The sequence below is a fragment of the Leptosomus discolor genome, chromosome 6 (assembly GCF_034619465.1).
Source record: "Leptosomus discolor isolate bLepDis1 chromosome 6, bLepDis1.hap2, whole genome shotgun sequence".
In the NCBI taxonomy this organism is placed as follows: domain Eukaryota; kingdom Metazoa; phylum Chordata; class Aves; order Leptosomiformes; family Leptosomidae; genus Leptosomus; species Leptosomus discolor.
The window spans coordinates 6,158,129-6,179,662 of NC_141396.1; the positions used below are offsets into that span (position 1 = coordinate 6,158,129).

A 21,534-nucleotide genomic window follows, 5' to 3' on the forward strand; every position below is an offset into this window, starting at 1 on the left:
ATACTACAATGCTTGAAACAAATAATACAATATTTAACGTTTTATTAGAAGCCATTGCAGATTTAACATAAGCTGTTTTTAAAACTTTGATAAAATGTTACTCCATCTGAAAACACAAAAGAGAATTGTAACACAGTAGGCATTCTCTGAATTTTTTTTTTCAAAATACTTGCATTTTTTACCTCAAACACCACAGATGACGTCCTACAGTGAAGAACAAAAATGAGGTGGAAAAGAAAAACAAACCAACATTCTAACATTCATAATCTGATGTTTGTCGGATCAATTTGCACTCATACCTGGATACTCTAGCTTTCAAATCCCAGAAGTTTAAGTTTCCATCAACATCTCCAAGAACCAGGATATCACCTTTCCAGGCAATACATGTAATACTACCCATACTTCCCTGGAAACATTTGTAAAGCAGAATAAAATAGTGATTAATAGAGCTAAACATAGGAACACATTTCAACATTAGCATTTCCTTTTTTTTTTAAAATATCGTATGACACAATAGACCAAAGTTTTGTTAAAACAGAAACAATTCTACCAAATATAGGTATTTATCAAGTCAGTCATGTTATCTTCAATATGCTTCAAAAGATGTTTCCTTGTAAGAAATGTTGGGTTTAAAGCAATGGAAATCACTTCTCTGTCTCTTGTTGCAAGGGAACACCAACATGACAGACCTCATTAAACACAACACTAGCATATACTAACGTAGGAAACAAAAATAAAAGTATTCCCATTTCTCAAACTTTCAAGAACAACTGAAAAAATAAAGATTATTCTTCAGAGTAACTGGAAAAAAACGAAACTTCAAACTCACAAAAGAGCACTTGGCCCACTAAAGTCCTCCTCATGACATAAGATAAAAATCTATTAAACAGAGCATAGTCATGTCTCAACAACACCCTCTGTTATTCAAGCTTTTTGTATATGCTTTACTAAAACTTAAAAATATGTCACGTAATTTATACAGAAAGCAAGTGAGTGCCTATGAAGATTCTAACTTGTAAAAAAAATCATTTATTTCAGTGGCATTTTCAACAGAAAAGATTGTGAAAAGAGAATTGCTACAGTTTTTGAAGTTGGCATTTTTATTTCATATTTCAAACTACTCCATTAATGACCACTTCCCACTACAATGCATATCCCTGATTTTTTTTTCTGGCAATCATAGCTACGAAAAAAATTCAAGCATCAACGATACAGAAAATTTGAACTCACATCAGGAGGAATTCTTGCACTGTCTTTTACTGAGTTTCCTTCTACTGTGAGATGATAAACCTGCCCATCAGCACCTGTAAACACAAAGTGCTCTCTGGCAGAAATGTTCTGGCTCAGCTCCGATTTACTTTCGGCTTCCTGTAACAAGCTTTAAAGGGAACAAAGAAAACAATGAGACACAAGTGTTTCCTTATTGAAATTAGAATTGCAAGGCAAATTCTCCCTAACTAATGCAGAGAGGCAGCACAAAAACGCATATATCCTTCAAAACAATTTATCCAGAAGCAACATTTATAAACTGGAAACATTTGGGGGGCAAATAAGAGTTTTACTTCAAGAACCAGGTAACTAATGGACTGCTACAGACACACCTGAGAGAGGCATGTACACTCTTTGTCTCCTAAGTTCCACACCTAAAAGCTAGAGGGAGACCCATGAAGTTGATTTGCCCGGTATGTATCAAGAATCAGTTCCAAAACATTCTGTTGTATAAAACAATGGCACACGGTGGAAAAACAACAACTGCTGCAGAACAGCATTATATCAGAATGAGAAATACCTGATCATTGAAGATTCTACGCTGCTAACTTCAGTATCTGATGCAACCGTCTGCCGGGCCATGGCCTCACGGGCTGCTAACTGCTTCTTCCTCAGGCTTTTTAAGTTATGAGAAGGCGACCACTCCTGTGAAAAGTTGTCCAGGAAAAATGGAAAAGACAAATGTTTACTCCCCGAATTTACCCGGGAATTTTCTGTTAATTCTAATGATTTCAATGAAGATTACTTTCTATGACACCTCCCTCCATCACCCAAGGAGCAGCCCAGATTTTTACACCAGCACCTCCTTTTTACCTTGCCTGTAGTTGATGACAAATGAAAAGGGTGAAAGCACTTATCTGTATGCTACAGATACAGTAACATTTGCTGTTACAGTTGTTCATAGATTTTTATACTATCTCAACATACTACCTTTAACATTTTATTCCTTACCAAAGCAGTCGCTGTAGGGAAGTTTTTAGCCATTTCTCTGAGCAGAGTGCACGTTCTGACATCCCAGATCTCCAGTGGTTTGTCTTTAAATACTACAGCTAGATACTGCCTAAAACAAATAAGTATTTACTACATCAAAAGTAAACATTCCATTTTAATTTGAGCATTTTACTTCACACATGTTTTTCATATCAGCACTCTGGAAACCCTCAAAAATTAAGAGGAAGGCAGAGTAAATTAATTTGGCTCAAATCCCACTCTGAAGTTTGTGATTTCCTTGAGGTACTGAGGAACAAAAGAGTGTCTGAAAGAGAGCCCTCCTTCAAACCTAAAAGAATTAGAAAGTTCTCTCAGGTGGAACTGCTCATTTACTGTAAGGGAGACAATGGAAGTAATTCAGAGAAAGCAGCAGCACCTCTAACTTACCCATATGCAGCCTCAGTTTATGACTCTACAAGATATCAGAAAGACACACCAAGACTGTAGGTTGGACAGATTTTTTTTCTCTACTCCAGACATATGCCACTTCCCTAATCCAGTGATAAATGAACATAAAATCCTCTTACACTACACCACCTGTTAGTCATTTCTTCAGATATTTCATCCGCAGAGCTAGAGGAGTAAAACACCTTCAATCTACCTCATTTCCACATTTTGCAACTGCATCAGTTTCTTTCGAACTATCCCTTCTTGTTCTCACCTACCATCATCTAAGCCCACAGCTGTTCTTAATTTTAAATGTATTAATAAGACCATTACATGGTTGAACTCTTCCAAATTCTCTGGAACACATACGTAATTCTGAAAATATTCCTATGCAAGCTAGAGAACATTCATTTTCTTCCTCTACAGAAAAACTTAAAAAAAAATTTAGAGACAATGCCTTATTAAATTCAACACTACTTTAATTTCATTTACATAGGAAAGTAAAGTGATCTCACAGAGTACTACTGTTGGTTGTTTTTTTTTTTGATAAAGACCTGGACTTCCTGTCACAGGCCTGATCTCAAAATAAGCAGGATTTGATGGTAAATGATTCGGCCGTTTATCAGCTGACTTCTAAAACAACTATACCTCGTATCTTGTTTTCCAGTAGACAATTATTATAAGAGTGTGAAATAAATACTTAGAAAAATTAATAAACACGTGAAAAGTCATCCCACCTTTAAAGCAAATCGTCTAGTTTTAAGTAAGGTTTAAGTTACAGAAAAGAGAATTAACTCATAATCAAAGTTAACAAAAATTATTCAGCACTTTTATTCTCCCTAGTATTATCAAAATGTTCATTCAGTGAACACAATTCTTAAAAGAATTAAAATATTAACGACTGATCTTGCAGTGTGATTGGATCCTGAAGTGACAAAGTCAACCACAGAAACATTCACAGCTTTTGCACTTTGAACTAATATTCTGAAGTATTTTTCTCTTGATGCTGTTACATATTTTTCTATACTCTCTGGAGCGTTTTTTCCTGGAATTTCTATTATTTCTAAGAAGTCATGAGGATCTTCATGCAGTACAGTAAAATTTATAAATTTCCCAAGGCTAATTACTTACTTCAAATGAGACACCTTTATCATTTCAATAGCTGGCTCGTCATTGCCTCGCTCCCCACGAAATGCGATGCTCCTTCCTGGAACACGAAAGCAACATGGGTGAAAACAAAAATAGTTACTAAACTAAATATAGATAGGGAAATAGTTTATAAACTATTCTGTTTGTAAACAGAAATAATTTACAAACTAAACTAGAACATCTCCATGTAACCTGCCTTATCTTACATTACTCTTGTCATTGTCAAAGTTTTACTGTGTTTCAAAGGACTAAATATAATGCAAACTCTGTCTAATATAATACTTGACCCGCTTCCAGAGAACAACTACTGAAATTGATGCATCATCAGCATCACATAGAGAGAGAGAGTTCGAAGAGTTATTATTTTCCACTCAAAGCCAATGAGATACACTCTCAATTCCCCAAGGAGGAAATTCATGAGTAGACGTCAAGTTTTGTAGGAGAAATTAACTCTGCCACAAACGAAGTCTGAAAGTATTTCCATGGCGAAGTATTAACTCATTCTGCACTTGGCAGAGCCATTCTTTCTTTCTTTCTTTCCAGCTAAAAGAATAAAACCTAAAAACTCACAATCTCATCCCCAACAAAATTTTCCCCGACCTGTACAAAGCACTGCAGAATTAAAGGTGCTACACCTATCACTAAAATAAATAATGATCTACAAACACCAGGGCATCACAGCATCTCCTATGCAAGTTTCATTCTCCTTAGCTTTCAAGGAAAAGTCGAGTTTTCAAACTTTAGCCACTCCTGTGGCTGCTCACAGCTGAAGTACCTCTCTTATGCCAATTATGGGAATAAATCTAGTTATCAACAATGTCAGTTAGAGCTCTCATGTCAGAGGCCAGGCTGCAGGAAACCCTCCAGCTCTATTTTCTTCATTAGTGATGAAACACCATAGGAACTTTCTTCTTTATTTTAGTTCAGAAACGTAAATGAGAATTTTGTAAAAGTGTTCATGAAGTAAATACAAATTAGTACAGTTTTCCTAGCCCTAAAATAGAAAGTTGGGCTAATTAGTGACGGAAGATCCAACAAGCAAACAGTTAAATAGTTATACCTTTCTCGGAAGGTTTAAGGGAGGAAATGTTACATTTTTTTAAGCAGACCATACGCTAAGGTCTCAGGTATTCACATTTACTTGAAGCTTGATTGCCTGTGGAAATACTGAACTTTTTATTGCTTGTATTTATAAATGTTTCAATACCAATTTACAAGCTGAGTGAAAAATCAAAATCCCACTTTACATAAGATTAATTTTACAAAGTACGTATCTTTTTTGTTTTGATTTTTAACAAATTAACAAAAGACATTACCAGGAAACAAATTACAATACTGTCATGTTAAAAGAGCAGACTCTTTGTGCAGCACCCTGTAAATATAAAAATTTTAAGCTTTTCCACAAGCTTAAAAAACCCCATTAAAAAAAAAAATCACTTTATGCTACACAAAGCAACTCAGAATTAGCTATGTGTTACTAGATTCAGGGTCTTCAGTTAGAAATTAAATGGCTCCACGTTTTCACATTCAAAAATAATTTAAAATTATTGAAGTGATTCCATTTTGCACTGCCTAATCTCCCAAATTTTACCTCCTAGTATTGTGCAAATACTGAACTCAATCAGAAATATATTTGTCATCCATTATAAGGCCAAAGTAGTTGAAAAACACATAATCTGACTGTTAAGTTTTGCTATCAACTGTATCATTTAAACATTTTTTTTTAATTTTGTAACCCTTCCAATTCTTTATAACAAAATATCAGATTTTATTATCAAAGTACCCATTTTCACACTCATACACACACTCAAAATTCAGGCCACGCACCTGGCCTACCTTGAAAAATTATCTGTTGATGATACAAACCACAATAAATGGTTCAACACTATTTCAGGTGCACATGAAATAACGTGTGTAGACTGTGACAAAGCATATTTGAAAATATATGTATTTTGTGAACAAAATACACCCCTAATACCCACACTATGTGAATGCTTCTAAACCTCCTGCTGACACATATTCATTCTTTTAATAAGTCCAGGCCACAGACGCCTCTACAAAGGTGTTCTTTCAAGTCTGTCTGTAGGGCGCCCGAAGGAACACATTATGTGGCTTCACAAGGACAGAAGAGCAGAACCAGTTAAAACTCCTCTTTATTTTATTTTGTCATGACAACAGAAGGAAAAAAAAAAAAGTAGTAAGAACTTCTGCTTGTCGCTCCCCAGCAACTCCATTAGCCTCTGGTACAGAGTCCTCAGGAAATACTAACCTGTTGGTAGGTCCACCAGCTGCAGCTCATTCCTTACCAGCCCCAGATTGTTAGGTGTTGATGTGGCAAAGGAAATAAACCCCGTCAAGCTTATCCACTCAATTCCCCTGTCACCAGAAGAGATTACATGGAGCACGTTAGCCAAAATATTCGAAGGGATAGAAAATAGCCTGACTGAAGTACAGTAATTTTTTTCATGCGTGTTCTTCAATTTGAAAGCAGCACAGAAGTCATTTTCTACACTTTATGAAAACACTATATTTAAGCTTAAAAAAAAAAGCGCTACACATTTACAACTATGACATAAATACAAAGTTAGAAAATAAAAGTGAAGAGCTTTATTTTCAGACTACACTAGTTGTTGTTTGGTTAAAACAAGAATTTCAATTAGAAACACTGGTGAGTTTTCTGCAAATCCCTCGCAGATACTGAGCACTAGAGTGGACCAAAAGCTCTGCTCTGACTAAATCAGTGGTTTACCAGATGGGAAGGACTATCAAGTAACTCAAATTTGTCAGCACATAAAAAGAGAAGAAGATTCTTATGGACAGCAGGGTGGGTAGACTAAATTCTTTTGAGTCCACAGAGAGGAAAAACAATCGTGATTACAGAAAAAAAGAGGCCCTGAACAGATTCCAAAGGCTATTACAAAAGAACTGAAAACCTGGTAATTGTTTTTGTTCTTTTAGATCTTGCCAAGGCAGCCGCAAACCAAATTGCCTTGGCATGTTGCAAGGATGTAGAGTTACACTGTGTACTACACACTGTCAGCACGTATGGATTCTAAGCAAATTCTTGAAATATACCACAGGCCACAAAAGCAGCACTAGGCGGTACTGGTCCAAACCGAGATAGTCCTCCGTCCCCATTTCCCACACACGCTTTGTGCCAGCAAAAACTGCTGAGTTCTTTATCTGTGAAATAAATCAAGCAACTAATCTAAAAGAAAATGGAGACCGTTCTAATACATACATATGCCCAAGTTCATTTTAACATGGATAAAAGGATTTAGGTTTTCCTCAAATCCTTCAAACACAGATTACTTAAGAACTATTTCCAGGACAACTAAGTCTTCTGTTACATCAATTGTAAAATCATGCTTTGTTTTGCAAGAATATATGTGAAATATGAGAAAGACAGCTAACAGTATTTATGATTTACTGTCAGTAAATCCAACTCACATTGTATTAAGTAGAAGTTTCCTAAATGTAATGTAGATGGGTGAAAGCAAAAAGCACTTGTGTAATATTTTGCACATACATGTTACAGCCACATTTATCTTTTTTTTTAGTTCAAGCTTTAAAAAAATTGGGAGCTGTATTCCTAAGTCTCCAGGTGAAGTTAAAAATTTAGGACCTAGTCCTTTTCCCACCAGGACCTATGAAAGTTCAACCAATAATTTAGAACAAAATGAGAAGTATTCAATTGTTAATTGAAACATTACAGGAATGATTAAATAGATATCTACAATTGCAATGAGGTGTGACATTGCAAATCTCCAAAGGGTCATCAATACAGTGAGCTTTCTGAAATGGAAGAAATATGAATACTGACACCTTTCTAATTTTTATCTATTATTTTACTGTGGGGGGTTTTTTGGAAAAAGCACGGAATACTCCTAATGCATTGTTATTGCCAGAGTTATTCACCATTCTTGTTCAAAGACCTGAGGCGTTTTCTACACTTCTTTCATCAGCTCAGATTTAACAAGACAAGTCCTTTTTCTTTACTGCCGGCTGGCCATCTGTCAATACCAATAAAAATCTACAGAAACCCGAGATACTCATAATCAAAAGGAAACCTCAGCTTAGCTAAACTGCTTGCACCTGAAACAATGTAATTTTTGTTCCTGTCATACCTGTAAATTGAGACTCTGAAGACAGTGGTTCAAATTTTAATGAAGGAAACAAGGAACGCCTTCCCAATTGCAGCATCTCCATTTGCAAAACTTCCTAACGAAAGACACCTTCGTCTACTAGAATCAAGGGTTACATCAGCTGTAAACTATTTCCCAGACTGGATCTACTCTTTTAAAATATGAAATTCTGGGATTCTATACATTCACCTTGTCTCAGTTACTTCAGGGGTAAGATTCAGTTGTTTTGATTGATGTTTCCAATGCAAACAAATTACAGAGTGTACTGAAGCGGATAAAAACACAAATTACTTTTCTAGTTGGGAATGGACTGATGTGACTTTACAAAGCAGCTGTTACTCAAATTAATCATAAGAATTCTAAGAAAAGGAGGAAGGTAAAATGGGAAATCAAACCACATCTTAAAGAAAACTGTATTAAAATCCCAACTATATCATAAGAAAATACTCTCAAATTTTATTATTTAAAAAGAATTTTCCTTGTACTTCAAAAGTATTTCTATGGTCTACATGTCCAAAAGTGAATGTCAGCAATGTAACAAGTTTTTCCTTTTTACAAAGAGTAATGTTAAGAAAAAGAAATTACAATTAAGTGCTGAACATGATACATCTGAGATAACAGCACATCCTGTGATGGCAACTTCAGAATTCAGTTCCGAATACAGAGGATTCCTTTGCAACACCGCTTACACTCGTCAGGCCACACATATTTACTAACGCACAGAAATAAATCTAGCACACCGACCTGGATGACAGAAGTGCCAGGTATTTTTCATTCATCTTTCTCGACAGAAGAGAGGTATTTTTAAGGAGGTGATGAGTGTTTGCAAAACAGTTTCCCAAAGGGAAGTCAGCTTAAATGCAACTGCTAAAACTCAAGATGTAACACCGTAATTTTCAGGTTTTGCCTGCAGGCCATACACATCCTTGTTACAATTAGTGAGATTGTAATTTTAAAAATTAAAGCTGTTGCAACCTTGAACTTTGAGCTTTGGCAAAAAAGCATGAGAAGCGCTGCTCTAGTCATGGTTATCTACCTATTAGAAGACGGAAAAGTGAGAGGCACCGCAAACACACCACTTTCACTGACCTAGAAGCTACATCACAGGCATTTTGTTTACATGTCTCAAATACATTCTCCTCTGCACCGAAGATGTATTATCCCCTCCTATCTTACCACAACAGCTTACACCGCTCCACTTAGAAGACAGAACAGATATCAGACTTAGTTATTTCATGGTTCTTCTAATTCCTCTTAGGAATAACAATTATTTGCATCTCTCTCTATCCTGAAGGAAGAAAGACTGACCAGCTCACAGTTTCTTTCAGCATACATGCTAGAGTCCCACTCAGGTTTTTTCCCCTCACTTATGTCCCTAGCAGCAGCCTGACTGACTTTTCCTTTTTGTGTGCTCTGAAGCATTTCTGCTGCTTCTTGCCTCGGTCTCCTTACAAAAACCAAATTAAACTCAAAGGGAAAGTATTTACTCAGACAGTTCTAAACAAACAGTGAAATAGCCAAGTAATAATCACCGATAAAATGAACAGGCTATTCATGACTATGAACAATCTTAAATAGAGGACAGAAAGACAATTCTTCCTCCTCCTAACCACAATACAGATTTGCAAAGTTTTTAAAAAAAATAAATCAGCATGTGACTACTTCTGTAGTGTCTATAAAAGAACACTCTAATCTCCAAAAAAATGTTGTAATTCCTCGCACCTAAACAGCTCAGCAGCCATTATTTTAGCACACTTGATATGTAAAGGACAGCGCAATTCCAAAGACTTTGATTTTATTACAATTTCTTCTTAAACTATGGAGCACTGAAAACTCTGCTGGCCTTGAGTTAGTTTCAGGGTATTCTCAATTACATACTAAAATTATGGTTTTCCCTGCAGGTGTATTTTCAGATAAAACTAAAATAGAGGCATTATCCAAACTATCTGCATTTTAGAGGTAAAGTTAGAATTCCTACTGAAAGAAAAACCGCTGCATTCCATGAATATTGATTTAAAAAAAAATAAATAAATCACTGTGCCTTATTCTACATTGCCTAAAGCATCCCCTTGAACTTGTAAAAATCATGTAGAAAGTCACTCACACCATTAAGAGCAGGACTGAGGAAGTTAAAACAAATACTTAAAAGATTTACCCAGACAATGGCTTATGGCTAAACAAAATTCACAATCATTTTAATCTTGTTCTAAAAATACCACTTGTGCAAGGATAGTTACTAGAAAGACAAAGTATTCTTGAAGTTTTTCAAAAGTTGCAAAACCTTTACAAAGTGAAAAGCCCAAACTAGCAATACTTCCAATAATACACAAAGCCTAAATAAAAGACAAAGAAATACTTTTTCAAAAGCCTATTTCCTCCTGTCTCCCATCTTATTTTTTTTTTTATCTGTGAAACGTTAGTAGTGGTTTTCATTTTGAATTCCTGTTAATAAAAAACTATCAGTGTCCTCGTGTGCTGAATAACAGAAAATAAAATTAAAATTATTTTGCAAGTAATTAATGGGATGAAACCAAAAAGCTCAAACAGTTTAGAACGGAACTGAAGGGGGAATTCTATTCTTACAGTGCGTGATAGTCACACCACAAATGTAAATATACTTATGTAATTTTGGTGGTAGATTCAAAGCAGGTTTCCATAATGAACTCTTAGAGCTATCTGTTCTCAATCACCTGTACTTTTCCTATCTTTTCATAGAATTAACGGTAAAATGAAGACCTTAACCTGATGAAGGCTTCATGACACAACTCTGATACAATTTTTTACTACTATTACTACTAAAATCAAGTATTTTCTTTTCCATGCTTAAATCTGTCTGGAAATATCTATCCAGCAAGCACCATCTTGAATATCTTTGCCATTAGTTACCCAAAAAGTTATGCCACTGTTTACACACAAACACACAGTACAACAGCTTTAAAACTTACTCTCTTCCTTCTTAGGAATGGGTAAACAGAGCGTCCTGTATTCAATCTTTAAAATCTTTTAATGACAAAATTACTTTTACTTCAGTTAGGGCTAGAACTGTCTCAATAGCCATTTCAGCCCCAAGCGCGCAAGGTAAATAAACTTTGATCTACACAGGACACAATCTGTGAGTCACAACAGTTGTGTAAACAAGACACTGTAATAAAGTTTCTTGTCCTAAAAAGATTTCTTTGTACCACAATGCGCTGAAGAAACTGGAAGCAGTTGATACACATCCTAGATCCGCAGGCACAGCTACAATTCAAACATTTAGCTCAATGCAATTTTCACTCTAATTTTGTCAGTGTGTTACATAGCAAAGATACTGCTAGGGCAGACTCCCCGACAGGCAATTTTCTTGAGCATCATTAACAATAAAACAAGACACCCACGTTGCAGCTACCATGTTAGTCAGATGTTTCAGTACCTGTCTCCCAGAAGGATTATAGAGGGAATTAAAATCTTACTTGACTTCACAGGAATGGATGCTTAACTCTTTGTGTAAGAGTCCGCTTGTGAGATGAAACACCAGGACAGAGCCATTACTTGTACCTACAAAGAGTGATTAAAAAAAAAAAAGAAAGAAAATAGAGGGACTTGTTTTAATCTTCTCTTCCACACTTTAGTGAAAATGCAGGATTTACAGCTATTTCTCTCATTATTTTGTTTAAACACCTGTAACACATTTAACAATTTTACAAAAGCTATTTTGATTTCTAGTGCTCAAACCCCAGATATTAAACCCTCCAAGGTTCTCTGCAATGAGTAAAATCCATTTAGGTCAAGACATTTTCCTGAACTTACTTGTAGAGCCTGTAGAAAATCTGTTCATTCTTCTTGCATTTTCACTCCCTACTCAGCTGCAGGAGAAAGGTATCTTTCTTTTTCTGCTGATTACTCAAGATGAGTAAATGCCTCGAGGACAGTGTTAACTGTTATGCACTGATAACCCCAGTGGAGAATCACAGGTAGATTTTACCGAAATCATTAAAGCAAAGATGCTTTCTCATCCTTGAAATAATGACCTCTTTCAAAGACAAATCAGTAACTTAGTAGGTATTAGCTTCACTTAGATCAAATACCTTCTGAAACACTGAAAGTTACAATTTCCTCTTAGACACTGGGAAGACTCACTTGTTCTTCTCTGTTTTCTTTGTACTCACATCACCTTTATCAAACACAACAATGGACGCCCACAGAACCATTCAGGTACCTTAGGTCTAGAATGCTGTAGACCTTGCTGTAAACGCACTTTACACCTATCTATTAGTTTCCTAATCTTTATATTTCACGTGTTTTAACAGCTACAGCTTATATAAAATTAAAAGTTACATTTTAGTAGCATTGCATCATGTAATGATAGCTTGCCTACGTTTTAGAGCACAGCTATTGTTGGTAGTTTTAGCTCAGCGATAACAGAAGTATCACGAGAACTGCACACGTACATACATGAGTTATTATGGTGTTTTCGTTCCTGGAGTGAGACACTCTTTGTAAGGTCCCACGTAACACTCCCCTTCGCAATACCCACCCCCCCATCCAAACACCTAAGAAGGCTCTATGGCACAGGCAACCTTAGGAATAACAAGAGCCTCCCAAGTCTGACTGGTGACAAGCACAGTCTTGACTGGGCACCCCAGAATCAACTGATATCTTAGACATATCAAGAGCACATTTGAACAACCCGAATTCGGAGGTCTAACTTTAAAGATTGTAGTAGGTTATAAACTACAGCATCTCTATGTCTACCGTTCCAGTCCGCTGACTGCAGAGAAAGACAGCAGCCCGTATGGATACACTGTGAAATCCCTGATGTGGTCTGAAAGAGCATGCCAGAAAAATCAGATTTAAATTGGCAGAACTCAGTTAATAAATCAGGTGCTCAGTGGCAACTATTCTACTATCTAGATGAGCTTAAACATATTTGTAATAAGACAGAACAGATTCATTCAGGAAAAATAACGTGCTTTAAGTGCATTTTTAGGTACTTACATCAGACCAAAAGTACAGTCTCTGTTAAATTCATTTACTCATTCTAGGAATGCAGTGCTGCAGAAGTCCCTATTGACTGACGCTTAGAATGAAGTGAGAGCAGCATGTAAAGAGCTGAGTGTATCAATGGACCAGTATCATAGTAAATGACAGGAAAAATACAAACTTGCTAATGTATTGCAATTTTTCACGTAGCATTACTTAAAACCCAAGGCAGGAAAAAGAGAATCCAAAGACTATCACGGATGCAAACTAATACAAGGGTCGCTATCTGTGGTTAGTCACACAGGATCAAAAGAGAGATTTATTTATTTCTGTATTAGTAACTATATCTGCATTTAATACAGAATATATCACTTTTAGAGCAACAAATAACCTATTCAAGACACTTACCAACAGCAAGGATTGGCTCATACTGTTTAATGTTTTTTGTCGTAAGAGGCGGGCACATGCGGATAGCAAAGGGAGGCAAAGGAAGCCCTGAGAGCAGTCCCGTCAGCAGAAATTTGAGGTGCACTTCTTGCAGAAAAGAATTCTTTAACTGTTCTTCTCCAGCAATTGTGCCTTGGCCTGCTTAAAAATTCAAGGTGTTGTTAGTATTAATCAGAGACGTTATGGAGTTTATAAAATAAAAATTACAAATAACCTAACGCATAGAACAGCAATGTTTATTTAAAGACGCATTCCCTCCTGATGAACTCTATGAAGAAACTTTTTGGAAGATTGTACTTCTACTAATTTCTCCAATATTAACTTTCTTTCCTAATGCTAAGAAGGAAAAAAAAAAAAATCCACGCAATAAAAAGGTCAGGAAAAATTAGTAAGTGGAACCATTTCAGTCTTCTTCCAGAACTCAAGGGTAGATTTTTTTTTTTCTTCTTTTTTCTTTTTGGGGTTGTTTTTAAATACTTGAAAATTATTAGACTAAATCAGAGACTTATGGAGGTGTAACTCTAAACAGTAAAAGCTGAGTGCAATCTACTGCTAGAAATACAGTGAATTTGCTTATATATATCAATAAAGATGGGCACAAAAAAGATGTAGATCCACAGCTGTACGCCTTTGTCAGTCAGCTGTACCAGTCCAAGTGACGTAAGGTATAAAATAACCACAGCTATGATGTCAATGACTACAGGAAATGCCGATAAGAGAAAAATCATGCCCTAAATATCCACTTAAACACATGAAATAAAGTGCAAAAGAACCTCCCACAGCAGCAGGCTGCCTGCACCAGCTAATATAGACAACTTTTACCAAAAGCTATTTCAAATCTGCACTTTTGTAACTCTGAGCAGTAGCAGTCACTTTTCCAACGAAAACTAGTTTTAAATCGTACAGGTAACCATCTTTATGGAATATTTCTCGATACTGAAATGTTGGCTGCTATCTAGACTTTGCAAAGATGGGATGCATCAGATAAATTGTCTTCATCCATTTAAGATTACTTTCAAAAACTGAAGGAGTTTTGGCCAAATTCCATTTTAAATGACTGGTTTTTTTTTCCTCAGAGAAAACGAACTTTGAATATTTGTCCTCAATATAAAAACCTCAAAAAAATTAATTTGATAATTTCTTTAGCAAACAGGAATTCTTTTCTTTCAGAATTCCTATTTAAATTACATAGAAAATAATTCTAATATATGTAGTTCTTAAGTAAGTTAAGATGTACAGTGATCCAAAAATCCTAGAAATGAGTAGCAGTACTATTACTGAAAGAAATTCTTACCAATCATGTTGTCTAATGAGAGGTCTGGAAGTTTATTTTGGAATGCTCCTACAGGAATTCCACAGAATGAGACTGGGGAATACAAAGGTGATGCACTTGAACTGCTGTAAAAGAAATGAAAACAAGTCCCTAATACAAACTGGATTGCCTGTTGACTTAGGTCCTCAATTTTGTTTTATCCCCGAGGCTGTTCTTTCAGTATTCCTACCACTTCCTATTTGCAGAATATTTTGCAAAGATTATTCCCACCATCAACTTGCATGAACAACTCTACCAGGAGATAATGCACACAAAAATGTACAAAATTCAAAATAACTTTCACATTCCTTACAGAGATACTTGTAAGTAACACAAACGCAGACAGATGTAGCCCTTGTTCTGAAGTAAGCTTTGAAAGGAGACTTATAAATACATTGTGTATTACTATGTAGGGCTATGGGAATGAAGACAGCTAAGCAACAATCATTTAAGAACAGATTCCCAAACTTAAAGAATGGCTTTTGTTAACCCATATAAACTTCTTATATAGGTTCCAGATGACAAAACCCGTAACTGGAGCAATGCCTTTCACCTAAACATGTGAAACACAATTGCCTCTGCACATACAAAGCTACAGCAGATCCTTACAGTATTACCTCTGTTTACAGTCTTGTGAGACCTCTATGAATCAGGGTTTTGTGTTATTTTTCCCCCAATGACTATGACGGGGTTCCAGCACAATCTCCATCTAAAAGGGACTCAGCCCTTGCAGCCTTGGCAATCGTATTTTGCTGGGCTGGGGACAGGTTTATGTCATAACCAAAGACCAAAGACTACTGACTGCACCTAGCTGTATACAAAAAAGCAATTTAAGGCATGTACAAAGCCTTTTTCTTTAAAATCTCACTAAATTTTAATTAAGACCATCAAATCCAGCAGGATCAAGAGCTAATGGAGGAAGACTCCTTCAAAATCCATGAAATTACATTTTTCCTGGTTATATAATCATGACAAAGATCAATGTTCTAGAAATGACTAAGAACACAAGTAAAACCCAGCAACACATGGATCCTAAAGAGCTCTCTTGGATCTGCATCACAAAGAATCCATCTGACGGTATTTTTGAGAACACCAAGATAAGCAACGAAAGGATCTACGTTGAAAAGCTGGTACCACTGACATTTAAAATTGTACTAAGAATTGTGTATTTCTTTTATGGCAGCAAGTTATTTATTTTATTCAATAGTACTTCAAAGGTTCATTGCAGCAGAACGACCCTAATACACTGAACATTCAAAGAACTACACTACTTCATACAGTATTTTTAGAGACTGCTCAAAATCTAAAGCTCTAAAGGCTTTGTACATAAAAATACTGTTCATATCACCATATTCCAGTCACCTGCTGGGCAGCCTTGCATTGCTTTCTGTCAAATTCACACAAATCTAGCAGAAAACCTTTCTGCTACTAAAAATGCAGTCCTTTCCAGACTCACTTTGAAGTCCTTTGACATGACAAAGTGAGGGATCCATTCCTGAGGAAAACTACATAGTTTGAAGAAAGCCAAATGAGAAGAAAATGTTCCCCCCAAATAATGTGAATATTCAGTCCATCTTTTGTTACCTTATTCCAACCACGTAGTATGGAATGATTTTTCTAAAAAAAGAAGAGTAAATACAGTTCTTTCCCTCCCCCAAAGCAAGGGAACTAGTCTGTCTGGATGATATATTTCATTCCTCTTCCTTTCATTCATAGACTTGTATAGCACATGTCATACCACCATACACACAAGGACATCACTGTTGCTGTTAGAATATAATTCAATACTACACACCACTTGTAAATGTAATAGATGGAAGCTTTGATAAGAAAAATAAATCCCATTACCTGTTACGCGCATTTCTGCCAGAAATGCTGGATTTTAATTCCCAGATCATGACTCTGCCATCACTGACTATGAGAGCGGCAGAATTCTCATTCACTGGGCAACACACCATACTGAAGGGTCGAACTGTTTTCGTTACCCTGATTGCATCACACTGACTTCTTAAATCATAAATCAGCTCCTGAACTGGGTCTGGATCTGCAACATCAACGTCCCACAGAGGACAAACAATTAAGTGTCAAAATCATATGATGTGATCAGTCAACAGAGGTAAATTTGCAACATGACTGAGCTCTCTGGTTGAAATCCATATGCTTCCTGTGCAACAATTAGGAAAAACAATCAAAAACTACACACTGTTGGTCTTGCTGTACACAACACAGATCTGAAAAGCTCCCCAAAAGGTAACTTTGTCTTTAAAATATCTTATTGCACATGAATCTTGCAAAATTTTAACAAATGACTGTTCCCTATCTGGGCAGAAAGTGCTCTCCACAATTCAAAACTCATTTGGTTTATTTGTAAACCTAGAAGCAAGTAATGTAGCTCACTAGAAATTACCAAACTGCCAAAATCAAAACAAACAAACTAACCACAAAAAAAAAAAAATCACTTATTTACATTTACAGAACTATGTTTTCCCTTCCTTTTTTTCCAGTCTCCTCCATTATATTTAAAAGGTCATTCTTAGTAACATTTCATAAGAGATAAAGGTTTAATAATTTAGATTTTAATCTAAATGTAAGCCCATGCCTTAGTTCTAAAATCAATTCTTCTAACTGACCAAATGACTTCCAAAACTTTATGTTCACTTGAAAAAGATGATTTTTTTTCTTAAAGATAAAAAGAACACGCTAATCATCTTTTATCTAAAACATTCTTGTGTATATGACTGTTAAGCCACTTGATAATTAAAGTATTATTCAGTGATAAAAGGATTTTCAGGAATTAATATATCTTATTTAGCAATAATTATCAGGGAAGTCAAAAACAATTTTGGGAAAATGCAGCACAAATTTAAATTTAATGTATAAGATGAAAAACACTAGAAGGGCTGAGATTCACCATCCTGTATAAGGCGTGATGGTTAATATTGGTGTTAAAGTATTAATTAAAATGCCTCAAAGTTTATATCTGGACATTTTTGACAGAAAACTTACCCGGCTCTTCATTCGGAGTTCCCGTTATACCGCAGTTAGGTCTGCGGACTCTTAAAGTTATACAACCATTTTCGTGTAAGCAAAACAACCCATCACGCTGAAAACAAGGAATCACCTAGGTGAAGAGATACTACATTATATTGCGTTATCAAAACTTTATCCTTTGCAAAGCACACTTATAAATGAACATACAATTCCTGATGTAGAAGCAAGTCACTAAAAACGTTACCATTACTGCAACACTTCAATGAATTTCTTCAGCTACGGTTCTTGTGACTAAGGAAGTCAATTAATTGGAGAAATTCACTGAATGTTTTTGTTTGAATTGTTTGCTGGTTTGGGGTTGGGGTTTTTTTAACCATTGATGTACTCATATATATTCTTTTTAGCTATCACTTTAAAAAGAAAAAACCCACCTTCTTTTTTGGGATCAGAATTCATGATTCCAGTAAAATAAAAATGGCTCAATAAGACCCCAGACTGGACATAGCTGTCTAGTTAAGCAAAGGAAGATGCTAGAGAGCTCGTACTGACTTGTGTAAAGGCAGCTTAATCACTAGAGAACAAAATGCCTGTTTTCCACAGCACTACTTCCACACTGGCAACTTCTGTGACACTGCAAAATGAAGTGAGTTTGCTGAAGACTTCAGAAAACTAATTAAACAATGCTTGGTTCAGAGGACAGTTTTCCCCCTGATGAGCTAATTTCTTTTCATCCTTTAGAACTAATTAAAACACAACTAACAGTGGGATCATGAACTTACATATGATCTCAATAAACTATTGCAATGACAGAAACCAATCCAATTTTCATTACCTGCAGGAAAGGCACACCTGTTCTTTCAATCGCGATCACACCCACCGTCTGATTCACTTCCAAGTCAAGAATCAAAATTTCTCTGGGATACAGTAACAGCATGTAGTTTCTTTTGGAAGGCAAATAGGACAACTGAAGACAGTCGTTGAGTGTTACAGATTCAGCACTGTAAAACATCAGATATAAACTTTAATCAAGTTGCGTCAACAAATACTTCAAGTTCAAAATAAAATTAACAGTATAAATTTTCCTGCAGCTGCATTTTTCAAAGTATTCCCTATTTTGATCACTAGGCAACTGCAGATTACCGTTTAATTGCTACAGCAGTGCAAAGCATCACTGACCTTCAAAAGACACACACTCTGTTGACTTTTATCTAAATAAGATTAATTTTTAAAATAGTATGTGATTCAAGTGGAACAAGTACAATTCTTGCACATCTCACAGACAAAGCAATTCAATTACGAACAGTGCTAGATGCCACAACATCTACTGGTAGTCATGGGAAATTAACCTTAAACATACTGCTTGCTTCAATTTTTGTATTATTATGGATAGTAATTTATGTTGAAATGAACAAAACTAGCCTATCAGGAACAGCAGTCTCCAAGCTCAAACAAAGTAGCAAAGAGCAGGAATGTTCATCATTTTCTTGATTGTTAACAGCAGTCTGGCTGCAAGGTAAGGAGGTTCATCAGGTACATTCAACCCACTAAACTGTATTTAAATCACACTGAAGAAAATCATCCTCATACTGTGCTGTTTTGAAAGCATCTGAACTCATTTAATGCATCATCCCTTTTGAAAGGTTGTGTTTGGTTTTAATCTCCTCATCTGCCACACACTAAACCTCCCTTACACGCTTCTTGCAACTCATTCCTTGCGTCAGGATTACGAGTCCCCTTTTCACTGCAATCACTTCCCCGACAATCTCCTGCTCCTCTTTCCTCAAAGTTTCCCTACACTCACATAAAACCAGATAAATCATCGCTGCTACAATTTTTATTTCCCTTCTCCCATTCTAGTCTTTTCAGGTGTTCTGGATGGAGAAAGAGGGAGAAAAAGAGAAGACTGATACTTTTGGCAATATTCATATACAACTTAAAATGCAATCAGGAGAATGCAGAAAAATGGTATCTTCGTTGATTTGCTGTTATTACACAGCACACATAAGGCTGCAGCAGCCCATGTACTGTCTCAGTATTCACAAAGCAGGTGTTCTGTCTGACGCAGCACAAATCAGGCATTATAGAACACAAAATGACAGGATCATGCCCATTAACTTCATATAAAAATCATCATTTCTTAAATGATTACCAGAGGAGGTATCATCAAGTCCTCTCTCCAGTTTGCAATGTAAACACGTTATTAAAACAGAGTATAAATTTCATATCTGCACTAAATTTTAGTGTCAACTACAACTGATAAAACAACCTGATTAGTTTGTTCTCACCTTCAACAGAGGTTTCAGAAATACTTTTATTACTCAAATATAAAATACAAAAGGAAAAAAACAATTACACCCACACAAGAAAGTGGCCTAGAGAATTTCTAACAAAAAAACTGCAACAATTTTAGTTTTAAGAGGTCAGAAAACACACAAATAGGTATGTATGAATTCGAATTTTATTTGTACACTATTAACTGAACAAACGCCACCTATTGCAGTATCATGTACAACAGCAGAATGACAACTCTTCTCAGGTATCAGCAGTTACATAATTTCCATTCTCTTATTAAATCCCTTCTCATTCCACAACTGAAATTCATAATGTTAGCCCATTTTCATCTTTTTTTTTTTTCCCTAAGAAAGGTGCTCTTGAATTTACACCTGCACAAAAATCTCTTGGCGAAGTGAGAAAGTTACGTCATTAACTTATACAAAACATGCTGGGATGATATGGCTGTTTTTATGAACAGAACTGGATGAATGACTGTCAATGTTATTTTCTTAAATAATGTCCTCATACAGGATACCCATCTATCTGCCTGCCCCAATGAATTTTCTTTTTTTAAACTAAGTACCTTATAGGCTTTAACCTAATTCTATCTATAAAATATATCTACAAAATATTATCCAAGAAGAAATATTTGTAACCTACCTTGGCTTTTCATTACTGATTAAGATTTTTACTTTATCAAGGGCCTTTTTGGCCCCTGTAGCAGCAGCCAGCTTGTTGTGAGAAGGACTGGAATGGGGACTAGAGATGTAAACTTTCTTCCCTGAGCTGGCTGGAGCTTTGGAAGGAGAGAAGTCAGAGATGAACACTATTCCTTCACTGGTGAGCACTGTACCAAGAAAAACAAATTTTATTATAGCAAAATACCATCTGCAATTTGTTTGTGGTGTTCCATTTTAATGAAATTTCGGTAGGGAGTATGCTAGTAACTTTAATAATACTGTATTAGGTAGAAAACTCATTATTCTAGACAACTGGCACCTGCTACTGAAAAAGCAGATGGTCCATTACAATTAAATAATATCCACAAAACTCAGTTTTTCAAAATTAAATCTATGCTAAAAAAATACTGTGGGGATTACTGGCAGAAACCTCTTGGTTGTTCAGAACAGTTATTCTCTCGTATCAACTTTTTTTCTTTAAGCTTCACAACGCAAATAGAAGGCAGGGTTGCCCACATTGGCTATATCACCAGTTTTTTATTTTCATGCAAAGCATGGCTCAAGGAATCATTAACTCACATTATTTACATGGCAGCATAAAGATTCAGCTAAACTGTAGAGACGTAGCTAAGATTTTACTACATGTTTATAGGAGGTTGAATGGTATGGCAGATTAAAAAAATACAACTACAAAGCCGGGAAAGTGCACTGTCTCATTACAGATCAGGAGTGATAAAGCTAAAGTAAAGAATAAAATGGTGACTCTCTTATTTCTCTTAGTTTCTTCCTGCTAAAATGTGTATAAATCTGCACGACTTTCCCCTTGATGTCTGAATTGCTTCTGAAACTGATGCTCACACTCTATTCCTTTAAAAAAAAAAAAAATAATCCTTTCTGTAGAAAATAGCATTTATTCTTGCTCTACTCA

The 21,534-nt window shown here is 35.8% G+C and overlaps 1 protein-coding gene across 2 annotated transcripts in view; it reads right to left on the reverse strand.

The window, feature by feature from the left end:
• The window catches only part of WDR11 (WD repeat domain 11), a 45,192-nt gene that overhangs the window by 13,330 nt on the left and 10,328 nt on the right, over nt 1-21,534 (reverse strand). Inside the window, exons 5-17 of one of the 2 annotated variants that reach the window (XM_086466491.1) lie at nt 20,587-20,773; nt 18,485-18,650; nt 17,668-17,782; nt 16,510-16,705; nt 14,644-14,747; nt 13,311-13,487; nt 11,393-11,477; nt 6,065-6,171; nt 3,778-3,853; nt 2,221-2,329; nt 1,790-1,914; nt 1,231-1,378; nt 300-406 (exon numbers count right to left, since the gene is read on the reverse strand). In XM_086466491.1, coding sequence (XP_086322617.1) covers nt 300-406; nt 1,231-1,378; nt 1,790-1,914; nt 2,221-2,329; nt 3,778-3,853; nt 6,065-6,171; nt 11,393-11,477; nt 13,311-13,487; nt 14,644-14,747; nt 16,510-16,705; nt 17,668-17,782; nt 18,485-18,650; nt 20,587-20,773 — 1,702 coding nt within the window. Of the gene's footprint in view, nt 1-299; nt 407-1,230; nt 1,379-1,789; nt 1,915-2,220; nt 2,330-3,777; nt 3,854-6,064; nt 6,172-11,392; nt 11,478-13,310; nt 13,491-14,643; nt 14,748-16,509; nt 16,706-17,667; nt 17,783-18,484; nt 18,651-20,586; nt 20,774-21,534 lie in introns of both variants that reach the window. The other variant, XM_086466490.1, reaches the window with a different exon arrangement.